The sequence below is a fragment of the Centroberyx gerrardi genome, chromosome 18 (genome assembly GCF_048128805.1).
Source record: "Centroberyx gerrardi isolate f3 chromosome 18, fCenGer3.hap1.cur.20231027, whole genome shotgun sequence".
In the NCBI taxonomy this organism is placed as follows: Eukaryota; Metazoa; Chordata; class Actinopteri; order Beryciformes; family Berycidae; genus Centroberyx; species Centroberyx gerrardi.
Window position 1 is genome coordinate 18,424,660 of NC_136014.1, and position 27,772 is coordinate 18,452,431.

The 27,772-nt window shown below is 41.6% G+C and overlaps 2 protein-coding genes and 1 non-coding gene across 4 annotated transcripts in view; 1 reads left to right on the forward strand and 2 right to left on the reverse strand.

Annotated features, from left to right (window-relative positions):
- Positions 1 to 8,910, reverse strand: part of ccdc85cb (coiled-coil domain containing 85C, b) — a 51,524-nt gene extending 42,614 nt beyond the window's left edge. For both annotated transcript variants that reach the window (XM_071924900.2, XM_071924899.2), the window contains exon 1: positions 7,580 to 8,910. In XM_071924900.2, the coding sequence (XP_071781001.1) occupies positions 7,580 to 8,297 (718 nt within the window). In that variant the 5' untranslated portion in view covers positions 8,298 to 8,910. The remainder of the gene's footprint in view (positions 1 to 7,579) is intronic.
- Positions 8,911 to 9,650: 740 nt separating this feature from the next.
- On the reverse strand, positions 9,651 to 17,683 carry LOC139931402 (cholesterol 24-hydroxylase-like). Its single transcript, XM_071924898.2, has 16 exons — positions 17,498 to 17,683; positions 17,320 to 17,397; positions 16,479 to 16,560; positions 16,151 to 16,224; positions 14,903 to 14,989; positions 14,488 to 14,626; positions 14,084 to 14,197; positions 13,830 to 13,992; positions 13,223 to 13,288; positions 12,914 to 12,986; positions 12,741 to 12,825; positions 12,503 to 12,613; positions 12,115 to 12,203; positions 11,674 to 11,740; positions 10,200 to 11,583; positions 9,651 to 10,060 (listed from the first exon to the last, which is right to left on the reverse strand). Exons 1-15 carry the CDS (start codon positions 17,644 to 17,646, stop codon positions 11,434 to 11,436), a joined length of 1,527 nt encoding a protein of 508 aa, XP_071780999.2. The 5' UTR covers positions 17,647 to 17,683; the 3' UTR covers positions 9,651 to 10,060; positions 10,200 to 11,433.
- Positions 17,684 to 17,856: 173 nt separating this feature from the next.
- Positions 17,857 to 17,929, forward strand: trnat-ugu (transfer RNA threonine (anticodon UGU)). Its single transcript has one exon. It is a non-coding gene; the product is annotated as a tRNA-Thr (tRNA).
- Positions 17,930 to 27,772: the final 9,843 nt, after the last annotated feature.

Consider the following 27,772-nt stretch of genomic DNA (forward strand, 5'->3'; position numbering starts at 1 on the left):
AAGACAAAATACAGAAGCAGCTTCCAGAATACACACAGCAACAGATTGCTGTGTGTATTCTCAATCTCTGCTCATCTTCTACTTATACAGTGCGACATGATCATCTACATGCAGCACATTATAATATCATCTGGACTGAAAACTCTACACTTGGAAAAAATCAGCAAACTTTACTCAAAATAACTGCATTTTGACATATTCCAAGATAATATGTTATGTAATGACCACACAAAACGCAATATAGCATGCTGGACTTCAGGATAAACTTCTTGCAAATTTTTCTGTAATGTTTTTTTTTTTTTTTAATGAGACAGCACTGTATTTTACAGTGTGTCCATGTCTGTGTGTGCTGCACTCATGCTCAGGCTCTATAACCTCATTCTGTCGGATGAGCGCTGCGTTGATGGGAATAAACGGACAGCGGATCAGACAGCAGGTTCATAGGAATTGAAAGAGAGAGAGATGGAGGGAGATGGAGGCGGAGATGGAGGCAGATGGAGAGAGAGAGAGAGAGAGAGAGAGGGGGAAAGACAGAAGAAGTCAGGTCTGTAAATTAGGGAAAGCAGGAAAAGAAAAAGTTGGAAGAGCGACCTGGAGTTAAAAGAGCGACCTGGAGTTAAAAGAGATTGATTCGTACTTGTGAAGAAGAGAGAGACAAAAAGACAAGAGTGGACACTTCCTTCTCTTTCCATCTTCCTGTTCCTCTTTCCATGCAGTCCCGTTCCTGCTGTGTCACTAAAGAGAGAGAGACCCACTTCCTCTTTTGTTTATCCAGGAATGTGGGACGTCCTGACAGGCTGGCTTTCCATTGACAATACACAGCTGAGAGTTCCCCCTCTGGCTCTTTCTCTCAATCTCTCCCCTGTGTGTGTGTGTGTGTGTGTGTGTGTGTGTTTCTGCTCCATTATCTGTGTTATCAGCCGGCCAGGCCTCACACAGGCAGACAGGGTGCTGGGAAACGCAACCCAGAGAGCGACACAGGAGAGACATACAGGCTGCCACGCCCCGGGGAAACTCTCCAACAATACCCGACACGCCTCAGTCACTGCAGAAACCGGATCAAATATATCCATCAAAAAGAAAAAAAAAACATTAACAAAATCTAAAAAAGGACAGATTACCACAGAAAGTCTTTCTCTGAAGGCACTAGTGTCATTTTGGTGAAACAGAATCATTTACAAATCTGACGCTTTATCAGAAGTTCGTGTAAGTAAACTTCTACTGTCCTTTACCGCATTTTAAAAGTATCCAATGAGGAATTTTAACGATTTCCTCTACATGTTTTAAAATTAAAACATATGGTACAATGTAATTATGCCAATTTTATCAACCATATTAATTGTGCGGCCCTAATTACAGCTTTGTCAATTATTCTCCAAGAGTAGCTGATTATTTTCATCCCTTTGGTTCTTTTTCATTCATGCTCCTTGGCAGTGTTGCACTTTGTACCTAACTGCAGAACGGACCTGGGGTGAGGTTACAAGAAACTAAATCAGCACCTCAGCACACACACACACAGAGAGACGTACATCTGAGCGTGGACAAACAGGATATCAGCAAGAGAAACATCCTATTCCTGCTAGACGCCCTGTTTAGCCCCGCAGACACTCCACACAATGACTTGAAACCAAAGCAGAGAGGAAAACACCATTGTGTTGTTGATCCTCTGGTTTCCTTTGAAATGTGAAAGCAGCTCACACAGAGTAACTCAAGGCTGACTTTGACCAGCTGGCTGTGTTTGATTGATGTTTGTTTTAGAGAAACATAGGGGATATTGAAAACCTGTCTGGTTCTTTGAAGAAATAAAACCAGCTATAAAGACTTTGCAGCGCTCTAAACAAAGTAAGCATGGGAGTTTGATTCCTTCTCATAAATAACTGACCCAAATATGTCTCGTTTTTCATGACTGTATTCTCAAGAGCTGAACATAATATTGTCATTATTTTTTGATGGGAAAAGAAAACTATTTTACTTCAGCCATAGACACATCTGTAATGCTTTTGGGAAAGACTTAAAATTCTTCAGCCGCACCTTTAAAGCTGATGGATAAAGCACCTCTGAGGTAGAGGGAGACAATGCTTCAGTCACACAGTAATTAGTTAAACATGTTTGGCCATATGAATGTGAATATCACGTCGCTGACTAATTGGTGTTAGAGTGATGAAACACAAACTGGTGGCCGACTGGGAGGGCTGGTTCTACAGTTTCACTATGAGCTTTTAGGTCACGTCACTCCCCAAGGGGAAATGAAAAGGAGACAGAGAGAGAAAGAGAAAGAGAAAGAGACAGAGAGAGAGAGAGAGAGAGAGAGAGAGAGAGATAGATAGAGAGAGAGAGAGACAGGGTGAGTGAGTGAGAGAGAGAGACAGAGACGCAGAGAGAGACAGAGAGAGATAGAGAGAAAGAGAGAGAGAGAAGCTTGTAAATAAGTCAGAAGAGTTTACACTCACTTTGGCACCTCATACATTAGGACACACACACACACACACACACACGCACACACACACACTGAATAGCCAGGTGTTAAAAATCCCAGTTTAAACACAGAGTTTTATGACTTCTCGGGGAGTTAATTAGGACTAATGTGAGCCTAATTTGAGCCTGAGTGGTTAGGTTTATAGGGTGACTCAACAGAGTGACTAAATATAGGAAGGCATGGGTTCCTCGGAGTACAGCACCATTCACTCAGGAGAACAAATCTAGGAGGCCACTGCAAGCAGTCTCCTTTGATGTCAAACAACATATCATATTAATCCAATTCACATTGAACACATTACGCTAAAGCTCTTTTAAATCTCATTCCTCCAAGCATCGCAAATATCTCTGGCTCCTCTCTGAGAGGAGCAGCCACATGCAGCTGGATGACTGACAGGCTCCATGGTAACGAGGTCTGAAAAGTATTATGGGAGAAGGGAGGGGAGGGAGGGGCCACCATGGGCCATTTATCAGTGTCTAAGGCCCACTGTTTTAGCTCACTGTCTCCAGCACTCAACAGGAGTTGGGCCTTATTCAACATCTCAGTGGCCAGTGGCACACACGTGGATGCATGTGTGTGGAGACACACACACATATACAGTATACACACACCAGCTTGTGTGAGAGGGGGGGGATTAACCCTTGTTGGTACAGCTGCTGTTGCTGGGAGTGTATCTCTTTCTCTCATTAGCATATCTGTGTTAAGATTAGCCCCAGTGGTCCCGGCACAGCTGGACTAAAACAATTTACTAAATCAATGTTTTATTTACCCTTGCACTGATGCACGAGTGTCAATCCATCTGCATGCCACAACCTTAATCATATCATCAAGGGTAACTTACATTCACAGACCGTAGCCAAATGGTTCTGCAGTTTAATCACTCAAAGGACAAATCAGCTTTTGTGTGTTCAAAAGTAGCCTGAGAGCAAATTCTAATTCATTCCAGAGGGAATTATTTCACTGATATCATACACTACCAGTCAAAAGTTTGGACACATCTGATTGGATGTTTTTCATTATCTTAAAGCCATTTTGATCTAAAGGCTTATGCTTAAATGTTTGAAATTTGTTTCTTAAATAATATAAATATAAACAGTGAAGTTGATGCTTATGTATGAATTTCTTTCCAAAGCCTTTAAATCAAGGCAAAGGGCGGCTACTTTAAAGAATCTAAAATATGAGATAGTTTTGATTTAACACTTTTTTTGGTCACTACATAATTCAATTTGTGTTATTTCATAGTTTTGATGTCTTTACTATTATTCTAAAATGTGAAAAATAGTAAAAAAAAAAATAAAGAAGAATGTGTGAGAAAGTGTTTTTTCTATTGCATGGGCTGCTCCATGAGAAACACAGACCACTGCATGATGTGTGAATGTGATCATGCTATACCACGTGGTCCACTTCTGAATGGTCCCAAAGTGGAAAAAGTATCAAAATATGTTATCGTTAGCCTGGGTCTAATTTCTTTTCTGTGTCCCACTCCCAGGCTGAAAAGGTTTGAGGATCCTTGCTGCACTGGCTTCTTATTTAGAGACACTCCATCTGCAGAGTTGAAATATTGTTCCTTTAAGGCCGTTTGGCAGCTAAAAGGCCAGGGGAATGTGTGAGGTCTGTTTAAGGTCAACAGGCGTTACCAGAGAGAGGATCTTTATCAGATCATCTGTCCAGTGTCAAACCAGCACTGTGCTGGCTAGCCACCTTTTGTTTTTTACCTCTCTGGCTTTGTTTTCACTGCAGGTTAAAAACTAATGTTGCTTGTTGTATCATTCATTCAGTTCTTCTTACAGTAGAAGCAGCATAAACTGCACAATTTTCCTCAATAGAACAGAGCTCCAAATCCACTTGTCACACCATCCATAACTAGAAAGAGGCTACTAATGCTATACCTATCTATATTTTCTTTATCCCAAAAATCAACTGATACTTTGTCTCATCCCAAACTGCTATACTCCACTGCTATACCGACACACCAGAGGCCGGTTTCTGTGTGGCACTAGGGAAGCCTAATGCAAGCTCTCTGTGACAGCATCATATTTCAGTAGGTCTTTGACTGGAATTGGGTTCCAGACCACCAAAAGTGAATGCAGACGCTGAGACGTCTGGAAATAGAAGTCACTAATGTAGCTTATGAAACACAGCAGCACTCAATGTAGCCCCTGCTGTTTTTCTTTTTTTTCCTTCAGAACAGAATCCCTTGCTAGCCTCACTATGGTCATACACACATTATAGCACACACACACAATGTACAAGCAAACATGGACACAGACACAGCTTGTATCCCCAAAGGAAAAGGAGAGGGGGGTTTGTCTGCAGTGTCAACGCACAAGAAATTCAATTAAACAGACAGCGGGATGTCTCCAAGACCCAACCTCCTCTGAACCCAATATGCCGTCCAACAGCCCCCACCCCTCCCACCCCCAAAGCTTCCCAGCCAACCCCCTACCACCATCCAGCCACTCCCCCAACACTACCAAGCCCCTTTGAGGGCCCTTTGTTGGGCTCTCTGTCATACACCCCTCTCCCTGTGCCTCTTTTTGCCTCAAAAGAGCTGGAACCTTTCTAGAATGGTAGACGCCTATTGGTCAAAAAGCTGGAAAAAAAAAGTTTAATATTTGACTGAAAAGTTTATAGAAAATGGAAATCAAGGCTCCAGCTCAAACAAGTGGTTGCTTTTACTCTTAGGGTACCAAACTCATTTCCTCCTCCTCCTCTCCTCCACCTCTTTCTGTCTCTGGCACCCAGACAGATGCTGTTCATTTAGCACTTGAGCGGCAATCCTCGAGCTTGTCTGCTAAATACCCAGGGGAGCCACTGGCATTTGGACAGCATTAAATAAAGCCACTCTGTAGACCTCACACCACGGCAAAGGCTCTGGCTAAACCTGACCTCACAACATGGTCGCTCCACTCAGATTTCAGCCAGCCCCTCTTCTGATAATATGGAAGAATGGGCCACATCTGAGCTGGTGAGGACTAGTTTTCACTAGTCAGACTCAGTCCTGTTGAATACTAGCCATGGGCCAGCAAGCAAGTAATATGCATTTTTTGAAAATGATTCAGTGAGAGGAGTGATGCAACATCAGTTTGATTTGAGTGCTTGGTACGGTTACTGTTGTAATAGTTTACAGCTCATCCAACCTGTGTAATAGTAGATTACGATCATTGGATTACCGTTTTTAATTTTGATTGCCATCTTTAATTATTTTACAGCAGTTTGTAACTTTGTCAAGAATACAAGAATAGTTCTGTACAAATATACTGTTGTTGTTTTTTTTTCCTCCTATAGGAGTTGTTTGCGATCATGTTAAAGCCAGAAAGGTTTGTAATGAGCTAAGATAGCATCAGTCTCATCCCCAATGCATCGGTCTTAACGACGAACCCTCTCTCAAGTGATTGGGGTTTTTCTGATACCAGCTGTGTGTGTGTGTGTGTGTGTGTGTTTATATCTGTCTGTCGGTTAGTCGACAATGATGAACGCAGAGAGCAAGAGCTTCAGGGGCACACAATGTCACACAACACATCTAGCGAAACAGCGGCTTAGAGAGGTGCAAGGCCGCTACAGACACAATATTGCTGTTATGTAATGACACTGAAACACTGCCCAAAACTGTGTTTGTTTGTGTGTGTGTGTGTGTGTGTGTGTGAGTGTGTGTGAGTGTGTGTGTGTGTGTTTCCGGATTAAGGCCTCCCTCGGCTCTCCCTCATGCTTCCACCCTATTGTAGTCTTTACCTTCAGGGTTTTAACGGCGCACAATTCCCGGAAAACACATGACCTATGACATCTGAACTAGGAAGTAATTTCCTTAGGATGAGCACCTACATGCTGCGACTGCTGCTGTTACCTTGTCCATGTAAATAAGGCTAAAATAAAAAAGGCTCGACCTGATGAGAGATTTTTTTTTCTCTCCAACAGCATGAAACAGAATTTATTCCCTTTGCCAAACAGATCATGGCGAGTTATCGGCCCATGTGCTAGCTAAACCAGGCTTAGCGTCCTCCTGTTCCATTACGGCATTTTCATCCCTCTCGCAGCTTTCAGCTGGGTATTTAGGTCCTGAAACGGGGACATTGATTTCTGGTCCCGTGCCGTGCATTTCAAACAGCCCCTAAGCGGGCCCGAGTGCTCCTCCACAGCCAAAGACAACAATGATAATCAGCGGACGACTCCAAAAATCAATTTGCTTGAGCCCCTCTAAAAGCAATTAAGATAAGTCCTCTTCCTTGAAGACCACGAGAGCAGTGACCTAAATCAGAGCAGATTCAGATGATGGGGTAGCGTGGGACTGAAAAGGCCACTTAAGGATGCTGTGAGTGTGTGTGTGAGTGTGTGTGTGTGTGTGTGTGTGTGCCTGTGTGTGTGTGTGTGTGTGTGTGTGTGTGTGTGTGTGTCATAAGCATCCCAATCAAGACTTGGTGGCGAGGTTAAGATAAGACCTCATGCTAATCCTCCACAGTAATTCTGATCAGCATATGTTGTTGTCATTGTAATCACACGCATGTGGCAACTATGAGCATGCAGCAAAAATAAGAAGAGGAACACACATGTATGACAGGTAACAGGAATGTGTGTGCGTGTCTGTGGTCAGACAGCGAGCTTGACAAACATGGAAACATAGTGGCAATTATTTATCACTTCATATGAAGCCTCCAAAGGACAGCAGCAGCCTCGGGCCACTTGTCTGGGGATCTTTGTGAGCCATTTATTAGTGCTGCTCATGCATCCCAGACCATGAGAGAGACTTAGGGTCACAAATGTCAAACCACAAGCAAAAGGGCCGACCTGACTGACTCTCTTTCATAAAAAGGAGAGAAACAGGGTGCAAAACTTTCTGATTTTGGGTTGGTGAGAACTCAGTAGTTAATTTCTAAATGCAACAGGACCCTAGCTGTAGGTGTTTGATGCCACTATAATAGATAACAGCATCCCACAGGTAAACAAATCTGCCAGTCATCTGGCACTTGGGAATCTGAATAGGAGCATCTGGCCTGATAGGTGAGGCTGGGACTCTGGGATATGGGTCCTTGGGTCTTTGCCTGTGAGAGTCTACAGGTATGTGATAGCCTTGGTGTGTGACCAGGTGTAGAGAGTGTGTGAACTCACCATTAAGTCCATTGGGGATGCTCCTGTGATGGTGCGGTGCTGACAGGTCATCCATGGACCTCCTCATGGTGGTGCCCAGCTTACTGTTCTCTGAGCTGGGCTTGTGTATGTGGCTGTGGTTGTGGTGGTCGGGGCTACCGGCGCTACCGGTGCTGGACGTACTGCTGCCGTCCCCGACATCCCTGACCGTGCCGGTGCCCCCGTTCAGGTTGGTCAAACTGGACTGACTGTCTATGGAGCTCCTGGAGCCAGCGCCGTTCCTCTCCTCGTCCAGCATGAGGATGATCTCCTTCAGCTCGGAGTTCTCCCGCATCACGCTCTCCTGGTTGGCCTCCAGCTCCTTCAGCTTCATCATGTAGGTGCCCACCTCCTTCCACATGGCGCTGGCCGTGTAGCGGCCGAAGCGCTGCCACTCCCGGGACAGTTTCTTGCCCTTCTGTCGGTCGTCGTCCAGGAAGCAGCAGAGCTCCCGGAGCTCGTGGTTGTCGTCCTGCAGCTTCTGGTTGATCTCCTTCAGGCTCCGGATCTCATGCAGGTGCACCTGCAGCCGCCGGTTGATGTCCTTCATCATGTTGCCGTGCTCGATCATCAAGTTCATTTTCTCTCCGTCAACCCTCCTTAACCTCCTGACCAGCTCCTCTTTGCTGCAGCGCAGCAGCTCGTCGTCCGTCATCTGGCTCAGGTCATCCTTGGGTCCCTCGGATGGATTTTTAGCCATGACTATAGGCTGTGCTGCTCTCAGTTCGTTTAAACAGTGGGTGGCAATTAACTATCAAGACTAATTTAACCAAGCCTCAATTGGGGAATTGTATTAAAATATGAATACATGGTCCAAAATATTAAAATAAGTCCCCCCTCTAGAATAGGCCGATAATGAAAAGGAAAATATTAATGTGATGCTATGGCAACCCGTGCATGGACTGAACGAGCTCTCACTAATCTTTCAAAAAAAATAAAAAATAAAAATCCTTCATGAATTTCGCAAAGAAGTGCTGGTACTCACATTCCGACAATAACAACAACATTTGAACGATTACCAATCGATTACCAGTGATTTCCAATCAGGTCATGGTCCCGGGCGCGGAGTCCTGTCAACACAGTATTCCGAGTCCCATCGCAATGTGCGCTGTCTTCGCACAACATCGCTCCATTCAAATGATTAAAAAATGAAACACAACAAATTGAAAATAGAGACTATATCCCAAACTACGTTCAATCGACGGAGATTCGTATAAACACTACACCTTTAAACGCCACTTTTCTACCGGCGGTGCTCTCGGACGCCTTCTACGATCAACAGCGCTCCTCGGATAAGCCTCTTTCCAGAGATGGTGTGGTGCTGGACGAGGGATTCAAGGCTTCAACTGGGCTCTCCCCCCTCTCTCCTCCTCCACCCCCTCCTTCTTGTCCAAATACTCGGGTTTGAAATCATTCAAGAGGATTTCGGCCAAGACGGCCAATCAAGACATGGGAGCGGAGTGAGCAGCAGGTACATGAGGAGTGTGGTGAAGCCCACACAGCGCACGGGCTCGGCCCTCTTAAAGGAACAGTAATGGTTAATAAAGTAAAGTTCAATAAAAGAAAACAAAAATAAACATAAACAAAGTGTCCCTATTTTAAGATTGGTACATTGGACTGTGGCTGGCATAGTAGACCTATTGTTTTTTTTATTGATATGTTTAATACAAATATTAAAACACATCTACATATTTAATATATTGGATATTCATATATGATATACCCACTATATTAAATATTATATATGTGAAAATACGTTAAGAAATATTTAATAATCACAATACATTATTATTGTTGTTGTTATGCTACTGTTATCAATATATTATGTGGGCTATTTCATAATTAAAGTCACTTTTACTAGTAAATATAGGTTAGTTCTACAGCAGTTCTCATATGTAAGGCCCATGTACTAGTCTTTGCAAAATAAGAGAATAACTCTCAACCTCCAACATTCATGGTATCAGCATTCAAAAATCTTTTGGCCTGATTCAGTGAATACTTAATAAACTCTAAAAAAATAAAATAAAATAAACACAGTACATAAGAACAGAGGTGAATAATAACCTTTGAGTGTTTTAATAGACCGCTGAACCAAATATATAGAGCACAGTTTATCTGAAATCTGAGAGAGAAAGCTTAACAGGTGCGTTTGAGATTTCTTTGCAAAGTCACAGCGCCACCTTGCGGTTACATTTTGTAATGACCAAAGAAAAACTCCCAGAGCAGATTAAATCTGTCAAATATACATACTGTAAGTTTTTCTACATCGTTATAAACTAAAATTATTGATACAAGCCCATAACTGCTTCACATCCGTTAATAATCATGTTTAATATCAAGGGTTGATCAATCTTCAGCTGTAGTGTATTTACAAATAAAAAATGTTTTTGATCAAACACTTTGAATATTGATAGCCAACCAGCACACTGGGGTAGATTGTGACACAAATTGACTGACAGGTTTCTATGATATTTCTCTAAGCGGCATGATGCAGCATAGTGCAAAATTACCTTGAGTGAATTACAAGGCTGCAAATGTATATAAGAGGATATTCAGTATTTTCTATTCAGGCTGTTCTTCAATAGACAGAGAAAACCACCACTTTCTATAATAGACACATTGTTAAACCTATTACATTGTAGGCAAAATGATCTAATCATCAAAAAAAAATGTTTTTAAATACAATCATTGACCTTCAGTAGTGCAGGTTCATAACATTCATAGAAAGAGCTAAAGAGTTAATTCCTGCTATCAATTGTACAAAAAGATGTTCTGTGCTCAGGATACTGTAAGGTACTTTGAAAAGTGCCCATTAAATGGTTTCTTATTCCCATATCATTGTACTAATAATAATACTATCAATATATTATTTCATTATAAAATATTATTATGATTAATACAATTAGAAGAAAAAGCAGAGTTATGAGGTGCTTTACAAAGGATAAGAAAAACCTAAATGACCAGGAAAAGCAGTAAATCAACGAGAGAGCCTTTTGACTGAGGCAGGAATACAGAGAGCTGCACTAATCTAATCAAGAAAAGATAAAAGCATGAAACTGAAGTTAAAATAACAAGATTGAACAACTCTCTTAATCTGCTCATTAAAACTCAAATTAGCATCACAAATCACACCTAGGTTTCTTGCTACTGGCCTTATTGGCAGACAGAGTGCCTAATTCCTGGTGAATTAATTTAATTGAGTTGGATGGGCCACAGAGGACTAATTCTGATTTATTTTAGCTGTAAAACATTCTGGGACATCCAGCGCTTAACATCTACAAGGCAGTTTTGGAGAGTGGCTACACAGTTATTCAGTTTTACAGGCAGATATAAGTGTTTCATCAGCATTATAATGAACATTTATACTATGTTTGTGGATAATGTCCAAGTCAAAGCTTGTAAATGGAGAATAAAATGGGGCCCAGAACTGAATCCTGCAGGTTTCTCAAGTAATCTAATAAAATAGTATGGTCTATTGTAATGAAAGCTGCACTTAATTAAAAAAAAAATTTGAATATTAAAATTTGAATATTCCCCACCTTTTTTTCTCTGTGCTATGAAGTTCTTTTTCTAAAACCTTGGATTTTTTTTTTATCAGAGCAGCCTATATTTAATATCTTTTTCAAATCACAAATATTCTGCATTAATTATTTCATTGCCTCAGCAACCCATACTATTGTTATTCTGCACACCCCAATAATGCTGTAATCCATACTCTTTCCCCATACATTCTACTATTCATTCTACTTAATATGTTCCAGTGCTGAAATTGTCATTTGTGTATTTTTGTAGAACCTCTATTTGCTATATTCTTGTTGCTGTTATATTGTTGCCATTTATTTCCTGTGGTTTCTGTGTTTGATGGAGCACACCACTCCGCTCTTGGGCCTGAGCGTGCCGGTGTCCAGGATGTCAAAGGTCTGCCCCGGGATCAGGCTGAAGTCAAACCTCTGCAGCAGCTTAGCCATCACCACCTTAGCCTCCATCTGAAATCACGCCATCAAGCTGTTCAGTTTGTGCGTGTTTGTGTAGTAGTTGTGTGTGTGTGTGTGTGTGTGTGTGTGTCTGCCACCCACCTGAGCAAAGTTCTGTCCCAGGCATGAGCGCGGTCCCAGGGCAAAGGGGTAGTAGCAGTAATAAGGCCTTATAAAACAGATAAGAGAGGACTTCATTTATTACAGTGCATTTTCATTCCTGTCTCTCCTGTCTTAGTTTAAAGTGAAACTTAATTTAGTGGTATGGGATTATATCAAGCAATGATCCATGCTCTAACATCTTGTGAAGACTAAAATGAAAACATCCAATCCATATTGTATTAAGGCATAGATGATTACTTTGTGTTGTCTGGAGTTTAGTTTAGTAGTAAATTGCAATGCAACATAAGGAAAACTTGCAATACAGTTATATATTTTACACACACACACACATACACATACACACACACATATAGAAATATACATATACAGTAATATATATCTGTTTTGATCATCGTGTGAATTTCATTGTGTGCTACTTACTTGGGAGCATCAGGGTGAAATCTGTCCGGATCAAATGTCAGTGGGTCCTTGAAGAATTTTTCCAACCTCCCAGTCACATAGGAGTTAAACTGAATTTCAAGGCAAATTACATTTACAAAGTACATTTAATTTTGATATCAGTTAAAAAAAAATATTCTAAAAAAAAAAACTTGTGTTTCTCCAAATCAAACCAATGAAAATGCATTGGAAAATGAAAAATATGCACATACAACAATGTGAAAATCAACCAGTTTTACTCACTGGTTTACTTTTGGAGATAAATGGTTTCTGTGGGACGATTTGCTTAGGAAGAAGAAACAATTCCGACCCACAGTTAAAGAAAATGCTGCTTTGGAGGTACAAACACGTTAAAAGTGTAATGACTCACTATACAGATGACTCCTCCAGGTATGGGGATGCCATCGATGACCATGTCATCGAGCAGGTCACGAGATGTTCCCGGAGCTGTGGGGTAAATCCTCAGAGTCTCTTTTAGCACCTGGGGGGGAAGTTACAAGGTACACCTCTGGGTCAGTTATTGCTTCAGATACTTTCAGTTACTCTGACTGCATGCTTCAGCCAAAATAAGAGCCAAACCATAATTTTGCGAACTTCATGATATGTACCTGTGTGAGATAGATCAGTTTCCCCAGATCATCATAGCTTATCTCCTGCTTCATCCCAATGACATCATCCACCTCTTTCTTCACTCTGAGAAAGATAACACAATTGAGGAAATCATTTTTTTTTCAGTATCTACAATATCAAATGAATTGTTTGAGAATGTATTAGTTCTTACTTTTCCAGTATTTCAGGATGTCTTCCCAGTTCCATGATGCAAAAAGCAAGTTGATTAGCTGTTGTTTCTTGCCCTAAAAAGTTACAAATGGTAACTTTTAATACACAATTAATACAAAAATAGCACATAACAAAAAATCATAGAATCTGCATAAGAAGGAGAACTTTGGTTCTCTTTGTTCCCAAATGTTTTGACCCTAAACCAAAAACTTGAGCTTACCATTGTTTACCTCTCCACCCTACTTTCCACACCAAAGTGAGTATCAAGCTTATTTTGCAGCTTTCTCACGCACCGACAACAGAGCCTCACCCGCAATGAAGAATGTCACAAAGTTGTCCAACATAAACTCTTCATCTTCTTTATCCATGCTTTCCTCTGGAATCAAAAAATGGTTTTAAACAGGTGCACTAATACTGACCTCAATCTTATTATCATATTATATTATTTGTAAACCTATGGGGTTTAACCTAAAAAATATCTATTTAGGAAAGAAAGGCACTAACTGCTTATGAATGTATGAAACCTATCTCATCTATCTATCTGTTTACCTTTTAGTGTGAACAGCTAGCGGTGCAGAATTGCATATGCGCTCTGTAAAGCTAATAATGTGGACAACCAATGATGCACATTTTGCATACCCTGCATATATGCTGTAAACTGTGGATCTGTAAACTGCAAATCTTTTGATAACCTGAAAATATGTTGTTGAAGACGCTGTATCTTAATTTATAAATTTGTTATATTATCCTCTATATGTTCTATTGTTGTTATTATTCATTGCATTGTTTTCAATACTCATTATTTGTTCTATTCTTGTCTATATCCTATTGTTTGCTGCTGCAATGACCCAGTTTCCCCACAGGGATCATTACAGTTTCATCCAATCTAATCTAATCTGAAGATAAGGGGCCACAACCTTTGCCAGCAGCTTTGATGATTTGTGTGAGGATGTCCTTGGGAACCTCCTCGCCATTTTGGATGGCAGTCTTTCTGCTGTGGATCCACTTTGCGCCCGTTGAGCGCAGCAGCTGGCACGCCTGCCTCACTTCGTTGACGAACGTCCTGTTCTTTGGGTTGTGCTGGAAATGCCAGATTTTAAGATCTCACACACCTTACAAGATGACTATCTTCGCCATTCAAACCTCATACAAGCATGCAATGAACTCGTACCTCGAAAAAGATGTCTCGGGCGTAGTAAACCATCCCTTTCAGACATTTCTCGATGGCTTTAGGGAAAGGAGAGTCCTTACTCTTCAGCAGATCTAAATCCACTCCAAAAGCAACCTATATGTTGCCAAGGAAACAAAAGAGACGATACATGTGTCTAGAGATATTAGCAAATTTGGTTCACAGAAATATTTGTTGGTGCTATTGTTACGAATCCTAAAAGAAGCCATTGCTAGTACATTTCTTTACGTACTGCAGATAGCTTCTGTACTGACTTAAGTAGATCTGTTAAGACAGTTGAGCAGTTTTAGATACTGGACTCAAGAAAATCAGACTAAAGATGACTCCGGTACTCTCTTTGCATTCACTAATAGCAGAAAAAGAAATAACAGAACAAGGCACAATACCTTGGCAATAACATCTAACGTAACACAGTTGACTAGTGCGAGCATGTTGGCCTCTTCTTTGCGATCGGCAACTTCCGTAAGTTTATCCATCAGTCTCTCTGCCCTCTCATTGAAGGTGCCCATCAGACCTCTCAGGTACCTGGAAGTGATGGCAGTTACAGATAGTGTAAAGCACAGCCAAGATGTAAACCGCCACACAAATGTTACAGTCGGACAATGTTGCTTCTGGAAATAGTAGAGCAGTGGGCTTTTTTGTCCACAGTCTGAATCTCTTACATGGGATCTCTACTGACTGCGATCACTGAGTATAAAATGAAAGTTGAGCAGATATTCCTTTCTGCCTTTACGATCTAACGAACTAAAAAGCTCCCACACCTGCTTGTCCTCTACTGTGTGAAATGTATAAATAACTCACAGGCTGCTGAAGGCGGGGTCCATGATCCGGCGCTGTTTGTACCACTGGTCGTGGTCATGTGATGTGACCAGGCCATTGCCAAGGAACCTGGAGGAGAAACATGACACACATTGCGTTCAGACTAGCAAGGTAAGAGCTGTAAGGATCTGACATGTTGAAATAACACTTGATGATTGAAGAGAAATCAGCCACATCAGTTATGAAGTGTCTAAAAACCTGGCTAACTGTAAATAAAAATACTTTACATTCCTTTAATACAATGGATTGGGACAATAATGAATAATGGCTAATGCAGCAGTCCTTAAAGTATTTGAGAGACATTTATGGCATTTCATACCAAAGAGGGTGTGGCCAAAGGTCTCCACATTTGAACACTGTTACATTAACGTTAACGACATGTAACATATTTCTACTCCAAACCCTTTGTCATCTCTATAAAGGGTGTTGCCAAAAGATGAAAAGTGTTGTCTGTAGCCATGGCAGTCATCTAAAACACTTTCCTAATTAATTAATTATTTTATTACTTGTCATTACTTGTCAAGACACTCACAGCTGTCAAGCATGTAACTAGCACTAATAACTCGTTTTCACTTGTTAACCTCCATTTTGAAACAGATCAATGAAAATTAGGTGTGTTGAGAAGACTTAGTCATGTTCAAAAGAGTCACACATTTTCTCCTGAAAGGCACAGTGGTCAAATTCCAAGATAGCCATCGCTGAACTTATTGAATTTTGATTTTTTTTTTTGTTTAATTTTGGCTCTGCTCTTGTCATTCTACACTCATTCACACAAAACAGCATCTTACTCTGTAATGTAATGTCAGCTCAGGTATTCAAAACATCGAGGATAGCTGAAATTCCACTACATAATGTAATAAAATCAAATGTAATAAAGTCCATAACATAATAAAAATCCAATAACGTCATAAAATTTTGGTTAGTGGAGCAGTGTTTTATCTTAACGGCATTCATTTACTTTTGAATGTCTCTTCCAGGGTTTGCCCTATAAAGAAATTACTTGTTGGATAGGTGTGTTTCTGCTGAATCTAGCAATATCACTTGCTAGCATATTATTCAAAATATACTGGCATTCAAAATATTGAGGATAGCTGAAATTCCACTTCATCCAAAAAAGTTTACTATGTACAGGAGCACTGCGTGTTATATTCTGAATAGTTTGAATACATGGTATCTGTATTACTGTGATGCTATTTATTATTTTTAAGAAGCATTGGACCAGTGAATTACCTCTGACCAAACAGGTTTGAGAGTCTCTTGTAGACAAGTTTATCTTTTGGGTACTTTGGGGACATCAGGATTTCCTGAAACCAGGGGCAACACAAGCAGGGTATTACAAAAACAAGGATTTTTTTTTGTTTATGCAAATATTGTCGTGATAAATGCTAACAAATGTGCTCCAAAAGCCACAGTGGTCATTACATAGTACAAATGTAGTTCTGATTTTTACTGTGGAAGCAGTTCAAGCAAAAGAGGTCACTCTGAGCACCTTTACACCATTTATTATGCAATGCTGTTTGTTTGCTTATGCAACTGATGGCTAAGCAAAGGCTTTTACCTTAGTGGTCTCTGGACAGGTCACAAGCAGTGCAACATTGTGCAGAATATTGAACCTGTAAACAGGCCCATAAATCTCAGCCCTGTAAAGGATAACATATTGATTATCAAAAGTTTGACATGCGAACAATTACAGTCTGGACACGCCCCCTTAAGCAACCTTAGATACCAACACGTTAATTTAGGCCTGAATATTTGGGGTGTGTGTGTGTGTGTGTGTGTGTGTGTGACAAAGAGAGAGAGGGACAGAAGAGAGAGAGAGAGAGAGAGAGAGAGAGAGAGAGAGAGAGAGAGAGAGAGAGGAGGGACTCTGAAAGATAACATTAGAGAGAAGGACAGCAGCCTAACATGAGTGTAAACGCCTACAGTTTTTTTTAGAGGAAAGGTTTACCTGCCCTGATCTGCAGACAATAGGCTACAGTTATGGTTGTTGTTATCGCTGCAGTGCACCAGAAGTTGACAGACAGGCTGCTCCTGGAGCATGTTTTGATTTTTTCACTCTCTCTCTCTCTCATTAAGCTATACACTAATGTCAGTCTATGTGTCAAGCCAACCAGAACCGGTCACAGTAAAAAGGCCTACTGTATGTTGCATACTGTATGTTTTGTTGTTGTTGTTGCTGTTGTTTCGAGTAATACAAAGTACCAAAGTGAAACTAACGAATTGACCCAAGGAGTAAAGTCGTAGTAAGTTCGTTTTCCCCCCAAAAATATACTTTTCACAACATATATTCGTAGCTGTAAGCTAATGTAAATGCCAATGAAATGTGTCAATCACAATAACAGCAGCTAGTTACACCAACAAGGACAGGTGGATAAGAAATTAAAGCAGAAATTTCTCACCATTCCAGAAATGTGTCGTGCAAAACTTTGCCATCTTTCATTGCCCTCCAAAATACTGTCGAATGTCCGAAGAGAAAACTGTTTGGGGGGGGGGGCAAAAGCATCAGGTAAAATAAATCGTTTTTTAAGGTAATTTAGCGAGAAAGCGAGCCAACTGTAGCCCACATAATCCACTTACCTGTCTCTCGGTGGCCCAGGTATGTGATCATATTTCATATGAATGTGTTTGATATACAGACAGTAACCGAGAAACGCTATGAAAATCAGAAAGAACAGATACAAAAGCGCATGACCAGCCCAGGATAAAATCAGATGGAAAACCGCCATATCGGTCAGTCAACGATTCTACTAGAATCAGAACCACGAAGAAGTCCTGGGTTTCAACCAGCGGTCACTCCGTCTGAAATAAACACTTCCGTATTGTAACTATCTGCAATCCTGAAATATTAGAAGTAGGTCGAAGGTCTATAACTAAATACCACCAGGTACATTCAATCCACTTGAATTAGTGATATTTCTGCCCACATGCACAGTTCTGGCTCCATAGCTCAGTGGTTAGAGCACTGGTCTTGTAAACCAGGGGTCGCGAGTTCGATCCTCGCTGGGGCCTGGGTTTCATTTTCCGGTTTAAACTTCGCAAGGATCTGCGTGTTTATATATGAGAAGATGTTATATAGTAAAACTTCGCGACTGATACCAGATGCGATTGAAGAACATCAGATAGTTATTGCTGATAGCAAATAAGTCAGATCTGTTCATTATCCAGAGGTGTGACTAAGTCAACTGTGCTCGAGTCTCAAGTCTTGAGGCTCAAGTCTTATCAAGTCAAGTCCATGTCATTAATGTCAAGTCTCAAGTCTAAATGTAGAACACCAAGTCAAGTCAGAACAAATCAAGAGCCCAGTATCAATTTAATATCTTAAAGAAATCTAAATATATAGGACTTTTCAATACAATATGGTTTTAACAGGATAAAGACTTGGTAAGAGCATCATGAGTTTGATTTCTATAATCAGTTTCAACTAAATTTAATTCAATTCAATCAATTAAATTCAATCATTCCATACAAATCTAGAAAACAGAATTTAAATTCAGTCGCCTGGTGGAACAAAACTTTCACTCTAAGTCATTTACACAAACACAAGATCTTTTGTCAAGACTTTAGAAACGTTTTCAAGTCATCAAAGTGCAAGTCAAAGTCAAGTCCCAAGTCACCAGAACCCAAGTCCAGCCAAGTCTCAAGTAGGCTATTAAAACTGTGACTCAAGTCTGACTCAAGTCCAAGTCATGTGACTTGAGTCCCCACCTCTGGTTATCCCTAACCAGAAACAGCAACAGTAATCCTAATATAGTTGAGAAGGATACTAAATAGCAAAATATCCAATAGGAATTTTATAGGGGAATTATAGTGATGCCATAGGAGATAAAAAAAAATACCATAAAACACAAAAATAAACCCACTATAGAGTACCACAGACACACTATAAGTCATGGAAGTGCCTACATTATCGTTAGGTTAATGTCAGATTTAATGTTCCCTCTAAAATTTCATTAGGTTCATCATCAATTAAAATTATAATATATAGTTTGATACATGAAGGGAGATTAAATGAGCACAGATCCTGTACAGACCCACGGCGTGTGTGTTCAGTTCAATTCGATTAAATTCAATACAATGCACTGAAGCACTGCGACAATGTTATCGTTAAATAATTCCACTAACCTTAGTTAAATACCACAAGGTGGGCTATACGATACCTACCGTTAAAGACCCTATAGACAACTTTTTTGCTTTAACTTAACATTATGAAGTAAATGTTGATTGCACAGTGTAATGGCTATAGAATAATGACACCATCGGCGTTTAGATTGGTTCCCTATAAGCCTCGCTTTCACTATGCAATTCTGTCTGCCACCGGGCACGATCTCCCGGGAGAATGAAGGCTCGATTTACGGCACAAAGGAAGTGCGTCATCCATTGCGCAACCAAAAGAGGAATAGGATAGGTAGCTATCGGTAGCGGTAGCGTTAGCCATGTTGCTAACGCTAACAGCCAGAAACAAACAAATGATCCATTGTCCGTTTGATAATCTAATCAAAGAGCACGTTTTCTTGCAGTGGCCTTTCTAAAATGAGCAGTGGTGAAAGTTACTACATTGTGTTATGATCAAGGAGTTGATAAGCAGACAGATGGTTTGTTCTATTGCACGGAGCTAGGCTCTAACAGAAAGCGATCCGGTTGTCTTTGCGACAGCGGCGTAAACAACAATACCACTTGGAAACGCTAGGGGGGAACAATGGGGGGAAAGTTGAAAAGTTATCTGTATCCACTTTAATGTTTGAAGGGCAGCAGAAGACTTTGTAACCGGTTACAGTTTACAAATCCCGTTAGTAACACAGGCGAGTCCAGCACATGGTGGAATGTTAAGTCACTTTTGTTTTCACACCGGGGGAGACTCTGTGGTTGAGTTCAGTGCTGCTGGTTTGCTGTCTGTACATCTCCACATGACAAACATGACGTGATGTGACATCAGGCTCATTAGAGATCGATTTAATTTCTCTACATTGACCAACTTTTGATTTTGTGCTTCTGTATGGGAAACACTGCATCTCTTAGCCACAGACGCCCTCTAGAGGCCATCTCACGAAGCGCATCATCTCACTAAGCGTTACTGACTGACTGACTGCCTGACCTGAATTTGCCTCGTGAAAAATTAGATGACTGCCACTGACAAAATTTGCCACCTTCAAGACGTCGAGATAATTGGTAGCCTCTATCTGTTTGTGTTTCTCAAAATTAAGACCATATTTCCCATAAACCCCATTTCTTCCTGTCACAAAGAAGATGTTGCTACTAGTCCCTCCTCCCTGGCATCACTCGCTCCATGTGCATTTGTTTTCTCTTTTGCTTTTGAAGAAGATAAACATGTTGGAAGAGATTTTTCCATAGCCTTCTTCCTGTTTTGTGCTGTAAAGCAATTCATCAGATTTCCCCCCCTAATCCGACCCTGTGGCACGCAATGAAAAATGCAATGCAGAGGCCAGTATAGGCTGCCAATCCACTTGACGATGGTCTTATTTGTCTACAGTAATTATACTAATGTCTCAAAATTACTGTGGTTATGATTTATTGATGCTAAAATGCGACACATAGCACCTTTATAAACCTGAGGCATGATTTTGTGTGATTTGCCATTTACACCTGGCAGGAGTATAGGCATTCAGCATATGAAAATAAATAGGCATAGAAAAAAAAATGTATTTAAACATTGCAAAAACGTTCTCAGTAGTGAGAGGTTTCAATGTTGTTATGCCAGATCCATAAATATAGAGCTATAGGCCTAAGTTATGAAGCATAACTAGGCCATGGCCCGTGTGGCAGCGGTGCACTCACTGCACCGACCTTACAAACCTTGGTTCATTGTACTGATGACGCAGAGGTGAATCAGAGTTTCATGCCTCTAAAACTTTCAAACCAAATTGTTTTTCCTCCCACCTCAGAGTTCAGTGCGCTCTCATCCCTCACCGATCTCCAAATAGGATCCATGACTCAAAATAGGATCATCACTGACAACCGAAGCGTGGAGCTGCGTAGATAGAGACGCTTCACACATCAGACGCCGCCTGCTTTCACTTCGGCTGGTGAAGCGGGGAACCCTCCCTCAGTTTATACAATTACACTCATCTCCGTCAACACTGGCGTGATGAGGCAATTGTCTGAGTCAACAGATACAAAGAAACTCACATAGATTTAATAAAGCCATGGGGACAGAAGTGATAGGCTAAGTGATGCACATGGACATTGTAAATCCAAAGTGCGATGGGTTGAACATTTATATTTGCTCCTCTAAATAGATCAGCTCATCATTAAACTCATTGCGCGGTGCAAGGGGGCTAAAAGGCTGTGACTAAACAAGTGTGGGAGACACAGAATCTGATTTGGAGATGGTTAAGTTGTTCTTTGTGTGTGTTATCCTTCAAGAAGTGCCATAAGTTGATTGCTTCTGAAGTAATAATAATAATAATAATAATAATAATACATTTTATTTGAGGGCGCCTTTCAGGACACCCAAGGTCGCCTTACAATGCATAAAAAGAAACATACTCGAACAGGTAAAAACAGTGAAACATGGCAAAGACACCAGTATAGACAAAACAAGTGACATAAGGTGGGCAGACACGTATAGGAGGGGGAATAAAAACAGTAACAGTGTAAGGATAAAAGGGAAACACACAGTACGATGAGCATTACAGTGAGTAGGCCAGTTTGAACAGGTGAGTTTTGAGGTGGGATTTGAATGCTGTTTTGGTGTCAGACTGTCGAATGCGTGGGGGCAGGGAGTTCCAAAGCCTGGGAGCAGTGCAGCTGAAAGCCCTAGCACCCATGGTGCTGAGGCGTGAGGTGGGGATGGTCAGGAGACCAGCTGAGGATGAGCGCAGGGAGCGGGAGGAGATGTAATCCTGGAGGAGGTCAGAAAGATAAGTGGGGGCTAGGTTGTGGAGGGCTTTGAAGGTGAGCAGAAGGTTTTTATAGTCAATCCGGTATTGAACAGGGAGCCAGTGTAGTTGGATGAGAATGGGGGTGATGTGGTCGGATGATTTGGTGCGAGTAATGATCCGGGCAGCCGAGTTCTGAATGATTTGAAGCCTGTTAAGCAGTTTGGTGGGAAGGCCAGAGAGAACTGCATTACAGTAGTCAATCCGGGATGTGACGAATGCGTGGACCAAGACTTCAGTGCTGGATTGAGACAGGGATGGGCAGAGTCTGGAAATGTTGCGAAGGTGGAAGAAAGCAGTCCGGGTGATGTTTTGTGATGTGAGGTGCAAAGGAAAGGGTGCTATCCAGAATGACACCGAGGCTCTTGACTTACGGTACGGGGTACGGGGAAGCCATCAATGATGATGTTTAGGGCTTTGGTGTTTTGGGCTTTGGAAAGGGTGGTTTTGGAGCCAATGAGCAGGGCCTCAGTTTTGCTGCCATTGAGCTTCAGAAAGTTCCTGCTCATCCAGCTCCTGATGTCCTGGAGGCAGGTGGTGAGGGAGGTGGGAGGAAGGGCAGTGGTGGGTTTAGTGGAGATGTAGACTTGTGTATCATCAGCGTAGCAATGAAAGTGGACACCATGGTGACGGAAGATTGTGCCCAGGGGAAGGAGGTAGATGATTAATAGGAGTGGACCCAGTACTGACCCCTGGGGGACACCCAGTGGAACAGCAGAACACCTTGACCTGTGGTTCCTCAGTTGGACATACTGTTGTCTGTCAGTGAGATATGACGAGAACCAGGAGAGTGCAACACCAGTAATCCCAATGTCAGCCAGGCGCTCCAGGAGTACTGGGTGGGAGATGGTGTCGAAGGCAGCACTGAGGTCAAGGAGGATAAGGATGGTAAGCAGTCCAGAAGTATTCCCTCTGAGATTCCCAGTAGCCTTTTTCTAGGACAAAAACAGTGATCCATGTAATGCAAAACGGTTGAACTAATTTGAGGAATTCCTGCATGTTTTAGCTATAGTTCAGGTGTGAGCACAGTCGACGGTGAAATGCAGTTGTCTTTATACCAGATGGAAAAAAAGTGTGAAAATCCAATAGGCATACTTGTTTTTAGAATGAAATAAAAAGGTCAAGATGTCTTCTCCCCAAAGCCAACTCATTCTTCACACCTCAGCCACCTACTTATGTTCTTCAGGCTGACACCAGGATGGAAGCAAGTGACTGAGCAGCACACTAATCCAAATACCATCTGAACACGTAGGTGGTGATATACACACTATAGGATTATTTTTACATAGTAAGCCAAGCTGCTAATAGCTTTTCAGAGTCACGGTGTGTGAGGTGGAACTGCCTGCATGAAAAGGAGAGGCAACGCTGCCTCAACAAACATCATGCAAATCCGCACTCTCCTCTACTCTATTTGTGTTAAAATGCATTAAGTGCATTTGTCAGACCAATTTTTTTCACAAGGCTCTTAAAAAGTGTCACTGAAATGTAAAATATGGTTGTTAAGACAAATCAGGAATTTGTGTTTTTCCATGTATTGGTTTTATCATCCATATTTAACCATGCACATCAACTGAGAAATTAAATATTTCCAGTTATAGCCTTTCACAGATCTGATTTTTCCTGTGCATGTTGAAGACTGAGATTACATGTTTATATGGGCTGGGGGTGATTTGAAGGGGATGTCACCCACCTTGTTAACTCTAAATGAACAATAGAATATAGAGAAATAAAAATGTGGGGAAATGGATCTTTACCTCTACACCATTCCCCAGGAAACCCCACTGTTTTATGAGAGGATAACAAAATGTATGTAATTTCATATTCCATTGCTGGTGTTTCAGACTAGCAGACTAGCAGGAGGCAAGGTGCACATTCAGGCGTGTATTTAGTCATGGTGACCAGCAGGGGATGCTCTGTGTCAGTTTCTCAATATCCCACTATTCTCTCATCCTCCATGGCTTTGCTTTGAGAAAATGAGTTGTGGACAAAGTTGACTCCCTCGGACACTAAGCCACATCATGTTTTCTAACCTGAATGTGGGCCACTGTGATGTACATTTGAATGACATTGCTGTCCATGGCTGATTCCATCTTTCCGACGAGATTTATCCAATATTCTGGTCTAAGTCACGCAAGAAACCTCATCTGATATTAAAAAAAATAAATTGTTGTATGTTTTTGCTACAAACCACCCACTTCCACTAGTATGGCCACTTCATACCTGTACATATTGTTCCCAATAACCTTCAAGCTTGTCTGCATTCTTATCTTAAAAAGAACGAGCAATCATATTTTTGGTCCAGGGTTTTGGCTCTGTGTAAACGCTGGAGGCTAGGGGCTGTTTGATGTTGTTATGGCTGGCTGTCTGCCGTCTCAGTAGTACTGGATCCGCAGGCCCCTCTCATGTCCAAAGGTATTGTGTTGGCTGCTCTTCTGATTATATTATCGACAGAGAGAGGGAGAAAATTAAGACTCCCACTGGACGTGGGTAAACAAACAAAAAGTTTTTAGAGTCTTGTCCATCCAAGGAATTTCAGTTATTCAGACTTCTCTGAGGATATTGATGTCCAGTGTTGGGATTTTTGGGCTGAATGTTGTTCTTGCTTGATAAAACACTTTGTCTGTCCTCAGTCTGCAAGATTGAGGGGCAAGAAAAATATTCAAGGGCCAAGGACATCTTTATAAGAGACGATAAAAAAAGAACAATATTATTATCCATTTAGATATGCATAGTCCAACAGTCCCTACAAGTGAATGTAAGACAAATGCAATGGAGTATACGGTCATATAGGACATTTGAACCACCTGCATCACCTGCAATTTGAGGTAAAGGGAGACACAAAATGAAAACATGCAATGCCCAATTTCGTTCAAAGTGTTCATTCATGCTCCATAACCCTTGGATGTCTGTCTCTCTCTTGAATGGAGGCTTGGGTTTGAGATTAGCCTTGTTGACCATCTCAGAACAAGGCCTTCCTCTGTGTCAAGCTGGTCAAGGAATGGGATAAGTCAAACTCCTGATAATCCATAAGATCCTAAGATCCATTGGCATTCTCAGTAAGTCATTTAGGTAAGTATGTGTATGGGTTTGCGTGCGTGAGTGGTGGCTTTCATGAGTTCATTGACGCTTGTGTCCGTGTGTGTGCGTGCATGCGTGTGTGTGTGTGTGTTACCCTCATCACATGTGATCCACAGGGGGGGAGGCTGGGGACGAGGCAGTCTGTAAAGGGAGTGGCGAGGGACTTTAAGGACCATGCTGTTTTGCCGGTCGACCAGCCACAGTACACCCAGAGGAAATCTCATGTTCCTGCCAGCCTACAAGAGTAAACAGATCTGTAACCACCGAGCGCTGGCACCGGGCCTCGGCCACCAGCGCTATAACTAAAGGAATGAATCACATCACACACACACACACACACACGCATGCACAGACTGAGGTATGCGCATGTGTAAGCACGCGTTCGTACTCAGTCACAAACCCGCAGTTAGAATGCACAGCTGTCACTCAGATGCACATGAACCCCTAATAAATAAGGGTTTTGGATGGTATTTTCTTCCTTTTTTTGCTGTGACTTTCTGCATGCACCCTCAAATATTTATTGCCACCCCATTTGATATTGTGTGACAAGTTAAGTATCTGAAATATAATGACCTTGGTCCGGGGATGGACTTCTGTATCTCACTCCATGAGATGATGCACATGCCCTCCTTAAGCTGTAAAGTGTATTCACCCAGCTTTTAAATGCATCCACCCAGCAACTCCTTTCCTCATTCAAGATTTCAGATAACAGTTTAGCCACGGAGTCTTGAAACCTCCCCTGTCTTTTATGCTCCTTTTTTTCTCTCTCTCTTCTGTTTTCCCTTGCTCTCCTTTCTCCTCTGTCTACACATCTGCGGTTATTTATCTGTTATGCTGTGGCAGCAATGTGGTCAACATGTGTCTGGCTTCCTTCCACATAGCACTCATCTGTAGTCAACTTATGAATCACTACAGGACTATAGTAGACCTACCAAGCTCCTTATCGTTCAGGCCAGCGCGGATGGCTGGATACCCGCTATAGGGATGGATAGATGGATTTCTAAGACTTCCCTTGGCTGTATACATAACACGAGTACACCATGTGCCACCTGCGTCCCACTTCTGACCTAATGTTCTATCGGAAATGTATAGCGATGTTTTTTTTTTTTCTCCGCTCTCGGGTCAACGAGAGCAGCAAGCAAAGGATAGGCGTCATGACCTATAGGAATTAGAGTATCTAAGATGAGTATCTGGATTGCCTAAGCCTGTGGATTTGCATTACCCTGACCCCTGAACTTTAAATCTCGATGTTATTTAATCCTCTTGTAAGAGTATACCCTTTGTATGGACAGAACAACCTAGAAACCGGAGCAGAGATTGATGGTGGTGGCGGTGGCTGTGAGCTACAATCAATGGGGACGTGGCCTTAAGTGTTTAAACCTATGGTACGGCGAAATGTCTTGTTTTGCGCAGGGGCCATTTTGTCTGATTGGCTGAGCTGAGTGGAAACCCTTCTGCATTATTTTGATACACCATGTAGTTTAGCTTCACTTCGCTGGAAGCTGAATTCAAAGGAACTTATCGCCAACACCCGCAGCCCTCCAACTTTTGTAGTTTGGACACAAATGATAAATTTAGTCTCATGAATCATACTCATACTGACACGTGGTTTTAAAAAAGCTGGCCTGGAACCTTGAGATGTCTGATAGATAACGCTGGTGTGGCTTCTGACCCTCAGACATGAGCTCAATTTATAAAAAGAAACTGACGTCGGATTGAAAACACACAGTCGGTAAGACAGGGTAAATTAAGGAAACGTTTGATGCCGTTGATTCATAGGGTGTTACAATAACCCAACAGTGATTGCGCATACTTCTTCCATGTACTGTCAGGGGAGCTGGGCCGTGATGCCTAATTGAATCCTGTCATCACTGGGCTCCGGATGTTTTGAAGGTGGAAAAGGTAATTTAGATAAAAAATTACAGTCCCGTACCCATTACTTCTCGTCAAGGCTCACACTAACACACACAAAAAACAACCTTTTCATCACGGATTATTAGACAATTTAGCATTCCAGCTTCCACCAGCCCTGCTGTGTGCGCAGGACATTCACCACTCTATAAGATTAATACAGGAACCTCCCTTTGATGGTCTGACTTTGTTTGTTTCCATCGTGGATGACGGAGACGGCACTTCTTTGCGAGGGAATAAACAACATGTAAAATAAAACTCCCACTTGCTATGTCCTGACATGGAGGAAGTTTCAGGCATTTTGGAGGTGTTTGGAAGTGAAACCAGATTGCTTGACAAGTGCTGAGGGTCTCTAGCATTGTATGATCAGTGGATTGTTTCTGGATGGTCCTGGGTAAGCACAGTGAGAGACAAAATAAGGTCATACAAGAGTAGTGAGTTCCTTGGCTGGGACCATCAGTGAGGCTGCAGTATCTCCTGTCCGCTCTCTTTAGATCGAGCCTGTAGCTCCAAACAAGGAATCACACATTTGACTGCACTTTTCACTGATGTTTGCTGCAGTGCTGTGATGGCTGCACTGTAACTTAACCTCTGTAAGGAGAGGTTTGGAAAAACAAATTTTTGTCTTTCAGTCACTAAAAAATATAATTACTGGTCTGGCAATAAGTAATTTCAGAGACATGATTTTTGTGTTACAGTATATGCTTATTTAGGTCTACTTTGCAGTATTTAAAAAAAAAAAAAATCTGCTGTAGAACTAATGCAAGATAAATGCATGATCTACAATGCTACAGTTGTACTATTCAAAAAAACTTCTTCATGTCTACTTCATGCTGGGGCTGTAAAACTGTAAGCTGCAACAGATGAGGAACAAGTTGAATTTTTTATGTACTTTAAAGCTGCATTAAGCACGACTTTTCTGTGAAAATACACCCATCTTATCAGCCTAAATCCAAATAGGGAAATT

Excerpts from the sequence above, each read along its gene's own strand:
- LOC139931402 (XM_071924898.2), bottom strand. The coding sequence starts at position 17,646 with ATGGCGGTTTTCCATCTGATTTTATCCTGGGCTGGTCATGCGCTTTTG. Across the intron at positions 14,627-14,902 it reads GACCCCGCCTTCAGCAGCCT|GTACCTGAGAGGTCTGATGG; the intron begins GTGAGTTATTTA and ends CATCACTTCCAG. Across the intron at positions 12,987-13,222 it reads TGTGACATTCTTCATTGCGG|GGCAAGAAACAACAGCTAAT; the intron begins GTGAGGCTCTGT and ends GTAACTTTTTAG.